The sequence below is a fragment of the Convolutriloba macropyga genome, chromosome 1 (assembly GCF_964194025.1).
Source record: "Convolutriloba macropyga chromosome 1, txConMacr16.3, whole genome shotgun sequence".
NCBI classification, from domain to species: Eukaryota; Metazoa; Xenacoelomorpha; order Acoela; family Convolutidae; genus Convolutriloba; species Convolutriloba macropyga.
This window is the reverse complement of record NC_134468.1, coordinates 71,549,387-71,556,155: the sequence shown is the minus strand read 5'-3', so window position 1 is coordinate 71,556,155 and position 6,769 is coordinate 71,549,387. Positions and strand designations below refer to the sequence as shown.

The 6,769-nt window shown below is 37.7% G+C and overlaps 1 protein-coding gene across 1 annotated transcript; it reads left to right on the top strand.

The window, feature by feature from the left end:
* The first annotated feature begins 450 nt into the window (after positions 1-450).
* Positions 451-6,274, top strand: LOC142351136 (uncharacterized). The gene is made up of 4 exons (XM_075403236.1): positions 451-643; positions 1,448-3,170; positions 3,700-3,797; positions 5,923-6,274. Exons 1-4 carry the CDS (start codon positions 619-621, stop codon positions 6,090-6,092), a joined length of 2,016 nt encoding a protein of 671 aa, XP_075259351.1. The 5' UTR covers positions 451-618; the 3' UTR covers positions 6,093-6,274.
* Positions 6,275-6,769: the final 495 nt, after the last annotated feature.

Here is a 6,769-nt window from a genome sequence, read left to right as displayed (position 1 = left end):
GCAACAAAAGTTGCTCAACCAAACAGAGCTAAGCCATGTATTATAAACAAAAAGTAAGTGTCAAAAAATAAGTATGCAAGCTCAAATTCTTTTGACTTTTGATTACGAAATGTTGCCAGCCTTTGTCTACTTTTATAACTCTCTTGGAGGAGGGTTCTAACATGACTGCGTACATGCTCTGAAGACAGCGCCTTATCGTCTCGATTCATTGAAAGCTACGAAAATTCAGCATTGTTCTACCCTTCGAGTTTCTTTAAATGATGGTCTTTAAATTGGCCTCTCGATAATATCGTTTAAGTTGACAGCATTCGAACTAGATTAAACTCTCCTTTGCTTTTTACGCATGCAAAATTCTGCAGTTAAAAATTGCTCAAAAATTTGATCTTTCAAACAAAAATTTTATTCAAAAAAGTCCAATTTGGTTAAACAAGAAACATCAAATTGTTCATTAGCTAGAAGTAAAATTAATTGCTTTTGAACAAAAAGCTTACGTCAAAGATTTGGTTAACGAGCCAACTTTAGAGCGGTTTTCAAATTGTGTTTATAATTTTATCAAAGTTTTCAAGTCACGAGAGCAGAAGATAGTAAATTGTTTTCTAAAATTAGACAACAGACGTGATGGGAGGAAAATTTCTTCTGGCAGGTAAAAAAAAAACTTTCCTAAAACAAAAAACTAGAAACTAAAAAAAATTAAGATGAGATTTTTTTCCGTTAATCAGACTGTTTGCTTCATTGAAATTGTGGTAAACAAAATAAACACCTATATGCTACTGGATAATTTCTATACATACTTCCTGCAAGCTTTTTATCTAAGTTATAATCAATAACATTGTTTTGAAAGATATGCAAAAAGAAAAGAAAAAAAATTATCAAAAATATATACATTGTTCATTTTAGTTCCAGCTCAGGTAATTTAAGGGAAAATCTGTACATGAACAAAAAAGAGATGAACAGAAAAGATATTAGAACACAATCTGGCCATAAAGTGAGCGAATTTATTGCTGCAACCATTACACACCGGGCTGCCATTTTTTAGTAATATTAAAAAGATATGGTGTCATACAATTCATATGCTATTTCTTTGTTCGAACCTCATACAGATACCAGGAAATCATATAATCAGTTATGACCTTGTACAAATACTCGGATAGTGTGATATCGAACTAGGGATAATAAGACCCGACACCCACATCTAAACTACGTCAGTTCAAATTTTACAACGAATTTTACGATTCCCTGGAAATCATACAAATCATGCTCAAACCTTTATAAATACCGGGATTCATATACGACCTTGTATGATTTGACTGGGATTTGTGTTTGACCGGCAACCCGGTATGATAATGCAACTCAATACAGCACTCGCTTCAAAAAAAATAATGCAGTTAATTTTTACTTTTGGTTGCTTTTTTGTGCATAACGTTTTCAAAGGAAGTCACTTTTTCAGTCGTGGTTTTCGCACTAATAATTGACCTTGGAGAGTTATACCGAGGCGGAGGCGGTGGAAGAAGAGATAGAAACGGTGGAAGAAACCGGGATGGTGGAAGAAGCGAAGATAGAAATGGAGAGGGTGGAGGAAACCGTGGTGGTGGAAGAAATAGAGGTGGAGGTCGCAATGCTGGCAATAGAGGCGGTGGAGGAGGTCGAGGCCATGATCGCGAGAATCCAGTGGGTCATTGGCATTTTGCAAACCCAGACACAGATCACTATGAGTGGTTCTGGGCACCAGACGACAGTTGGCAGACTTGGCTTGAGAGCTACTTCGATTCTTCTGATCCCTGGTATAACTGGGAAGACTTTTTCGGTGATTGGTACGAAATCTATGAGGAATACTTGGATGATCTCTTTGATGATGACGATGACAACGACGATGATAATGACGATGACAACGATGATGATAATGACGATGACAACGATGATGATAATGACGATGACAACGATGATGATAATGACGATGAAAACGATGATGATAAGGACGATGACAACGATGATGATAATGACGATGACAACGATGGTGATGATAATGACGATGAGAACGATGAAGATAATGACGATGACAACGATGATGATAATGACGATGACAACGATGATGATAATGACGATGACACCGATGATGATAATGACGATGACAACGATGATGATAATGACGATGACAACGATGATGATAATGACGATGAGAACGATGATGATAATGACAATGACAACGATGATGCTAATGATGATGAGAACGATGATGATAATGACGATGACAACGATGATGCTAATGATGATGACAACGACGATGATAATGGCGGTGATGGCAACGATGATGATAATGATAACACAGATTCCGAAAATAATAACAACAACCAAAATTCCGATCCTGATAACGATGCCGGTGATAATACGGACCAATATCCAGATTCATACAACAGCTACCCATCTTTCGACCCCTGTGCAGGAGGAATGTCCGTTGGTCCCAAAGGCGACTGTCCACTGTATGAGGACTCAACTTTGTGGCCTGACTGGTATTGGCCATTCCTACAATACTTCTACTATGGAAGCTACTACAGTGATGGCGGGAATTCTTACTATTCAAGCAATTCGTACTATTATTATGGGTCGAGCTATCATTACTCCTATGATTCCAGCTACCCATGGTATTACTATGGATCCAGCTATCCATACTCTTCGTACGGATCCAGCTATCCATACTCTTCGTACGGATCCAGCTATCCATACTCTTCGTACGGATCCAGCTATCCATACTCTTCGTACGGATCCAGCTATCCATACTCTTCGTACGGATCCAGCTATCCATACTCTTCGTACGGATCCAGCTATCCATACTCTTCGTACGGATCCAGCTATCCATACTCTTCGTACGGATCCAGCTATCCATACTCTTCGTACGGATCCAGCTATCCATACTCTTCGTACGGATCCAGCTACCCCTCTTCACATAGTCCTAGTTATCCACACTCTTCTTATGAACCCGTCCAGCCCGACCCATCTAAACCAGACATTTTGCCCGACAATGGCATCAAGTTCGATGACGATTGGATCCCATTTGACTGGTTTGACCTGAGTTCAAATTGCGAATCCGATAATAAGTGCCAGTACAGATCCGCTCTTTTGAACCTCGACGAAGTCATATGCTGTGATGGAAAGTGCGGCGAATCTTGTGACGGGTAAATTTCATTGACAGTAGCTTCCTATTTTAATTCCAACTTCTTAAACGCTAACACCGATGATTAAAGGGATCTTTTGGTTTATACCCCCCAGTATGTTATGTCACCCACCAGTTATCGAAAACATGCCATTCCATAGTAAACCACTACGTGATAATATTGCACGTGCGCTGGGGGTTGCAATTAATAATCAACCAATTAGCTGGGGGGGGGGGGGTCACAAGGGTCCAATTAAAGAACCGCCTACGCAGATGGAAATTTATTTAAGGACTCAGGCTTTGATAATTTTCCCGCGAGCTGTTATCAGCAGTATCGATGAAATCATAATGTTTCAGATCATTTTCAATTTATTTTAAATTTTTCCGTGAATTGTTGAATAAAAAATGTATTTCATGCCAAAAACTGCGTTCCTTAATTTGGTACAATTCGGACTTTTGTACCTTAACTTTTTAACTTCCCTTATTTTTTCTTTATATTTTTTCTCCCGTATAACTTTCTGGATGCCCCATAGTTTTCCATTATTTTTCAGGGTGCTGATGATGATAGCAATGTGGTGTGTTGCTGCCGCGTGCTTTGGAACAGCCATTATCGCTGGAATGCTCATCTGCTATGTTGTCACCAAAACTGGTCTGTCTCTAATAACGCACTCGCTCTAAGTGCTGAACCAGACACAATTTTAACGTTTCTGCGTTAACTTGTTTAACATTTGCACAAATCTGGCAAACACGTACAAATTTCAAATGCCCAACAATTTGAGAAAAAAGGCAGGCCTTTAAAGATCTTATTGTTTTGCTGATGACATATAATTTTTGAGGTCTTAAATGACAGGGATCTTGAAATGGCCACATTTTCGTGCTTTCACTGATGCTGTAGTAACATTTTGTCAAGCTAATTATTCATAAATCTGTACGAGCCTCCATAAGATTGCGTGTGATTTCTTAATTTCCTAAAATTCAAGCAAAGATCAAGCAAATTTGTGCATATACAAATTTTCATACCAAAAGTTTTATCAGGATCTCATCGAAACATTTCAAGCTTGAATGAAAATAATCTGTAATGACAGCACTAACAAAAACCTCATTATTTTAAAAATTAACTATCTCTTGATGAGATTGCTTTGAGCATCTTCCTTCTCTGGTTCAAATTCATTTCAACGTGCCTACTATTTCTTAATACATTTATTCGCAACTAAACTTAACTTTATAACACCTTGTCACAAGTTTTAACATCATGGAAGATCTTCCGAAGCTGGAGTTGATCTAAGAAAGAATTAGAAGACGAGGAAATTCTTGAAAGAAACTACTTAACGAAAATTATTATGGAAAAATTTTACAAGACCGGGTAAAATATGGAATATCTTGTAGAACGTTCTGGTTTAAAAAATCTTAAGACTGTTAGACAAAGTAAATATTTAATGACATTACGCCTCAAAACGTACATCTGGCCCTTTTCAGCCGATTTGACCAGATCGTGGACATATGTGAAAAATACCTCGTCACCTTTGTCCACTATTTATGTCACGATTTTCTCCCGTCTTTTTTGCATTCAATTAGCCTAAACCTTGAGTTTTCAATTTTATTGATGATGATATAAGACCTAATTCAGAAACTAAATTTTGTTAATTACCATATTATGAGTACGTTAAAATCAAGTATTTGCCTCTTTAATACTCAGTTATCAAAATGAAAAATACTATTGTCTGAAAAAAAATCAATTAGGCCTTCTTTGGTGTCTGCTTAATTGGCACTTTGTTAGCATTATTTGTACGACTATAGCTCCAAAAACTCTCACCGTGGACAAATGTGACGCATATTTCCTATTTTTTGCAAATTTGATCTAAAACCACTTTACTGCCACTACCCATCACGTTCACTTTAAACTCTGATTTTAAAACATGGGCAGTGACAAAACCCCGACAAAATTAAGCAAATTTGCTTGTTTTTGTGTAAGTTTTCCGGCGTAATGGATTTCGCAGGGCAGAGGTGACATTTAAAGATCTTCAAAGATGGCACTGGTCTCGTAATTTCATGAAAGAGCAACCTAATATTGGACAATTCGAACACGACATCGCTCTACTAAGTTTTTGCGTTATCAAGTTAATCCAGTAATAACTTGTGGTATCGTTCTTGATATATCTAGCAGGGCTAAGTTTTTCCAGTAATATCCAGAAAGATGGAAGTATTCTTTGATAGCTCGCAAGGTGGCTTTATTTAAAAAAAACATTATTAAAAAAGAGGATTTCTTCCAGTGAGATTTTTTAAGGAAGGAAACATTTTTGCGTAAATCTTGCAAGACGAAGTTAATCATGAAAGATATTTCCTAGAGATAACTTTGAAAGTCTTGAAAAAACGTAGCCATCATTTAGGAAGTAGCCAATCTTGTTGTAGACAATCAAATCGTAGCAAATATCTGAAGATTATGCATGGTGGAGATTTTCTTATCAAATTTTGCAAGACGGTAGTAATCTTGTTACGTCTTGTGAGTCATAGTTATTTTGGAAGATCTTGTCAGAATTAATCTTGGAAGGTCGTACAGAAAGGTTCACACTCTCTAGTAAACAAATGCCCTTCATTATATTTAACCTTTACAAGATTATTGCTGAAATTCATCCGAACCACAAGAAAATGAAATTTATTTTCTAATTTTAAAATCCTCCCTGTTTCTCCCTCATTATTGATCGCCGTTGTTTCGTGTGATTTTGAAGTCGACACAAAGTAGAAACAAATAGTTCAAGATACTCATAATTTTTCAGGTAAACGAGTGAAGCCGACAGATGAAGTGCCTAGTCAGAAGTTGTCTGACAAAGTTGCCCAAATCAGCCCACCGCCATACTATGCTGGTGCCTTTGCACCCCCGGAAAGCCCAATTCCTCCTCTCCATAATAAGGAACATGAGGCATGGTCACTTGAGGACAAACTGTGAATAAATGAAACACAACACAAAATTGACATGACTTGAACAAGTACAAAGTTGTTCAAAAACAGATGCAGAACTGAACAGCAAAAAAATTATTTAGTTGATAAAACTTTGACGTAGTTGCTGTAAAATTGGAGTTTGAATGCTCGCTTATAATTTGTAACTCACAATAGAAGCAATCTTAGAAACGTTTCATGCCTTCTAGCCCCCTGATTAAGACGCAACTAGCTAAATATTGATATTGATTTTAAAGAAATTTGCTTTCTTGATTCAATGCTTTGATTCATTGTTTGTTTTGGTGGCAAATTTTGGTTGTGCGAAACATTTAAATAACTGGTTTCCTGAAAACTTGTAACCTAAAAAATTGAAAAGTTACCCAAACGAAAATCAACAAACATTATTCAGAGAACTTGAATAGCTACTTGAAGAGTGGTTTCGCGGGTGACAGAGTTTTCGAAAGAACTCCCTAAAACACTCCCATTTTGAGGTAAGTGGGGTGGCGTAATTTGGTGGTGGCGGTAGTGATGGTGGTGGTGGTAGTGGTGGTGGCGGTGGTGGTGGTGAAGGTGAGGGTGGTGGTGGTGGAGATGATAGTGGTGGCGGTGGTGAGGGGGGAGGTCGTTGCGGCGACGGTGGCGGTAGTGGTGGTCAAGATGGTTGTGGTGGTTGTGAAGGTGGTGGTG

What these genes read in the sequence shown, in the direction of transcription:
- LOC142351136 (XM_075403236.1), top strand. Translation starts at nt 619, where the DNA reads ATGGGAGGAAAATTTCTTCTGGCAG. An exon ending in AGGAAAATTTCTTCTGGCAG is followed by an intron (nt 644 to 1,447) that starts GTAAAAAAAAAA and finishes TCACTTTTTCAG; the next exon opens with TCGTGGTTTTCGCACTAATA. An exon ending in CTATGTTGTCACCAAAACTG is followed by an intron (nt 3,798 to 5,922) that starts GTCTGTCTCTAA and finishes ATAATTTTTCAG; the next exon opens with GTAAACGAGTGAAGCCGACA.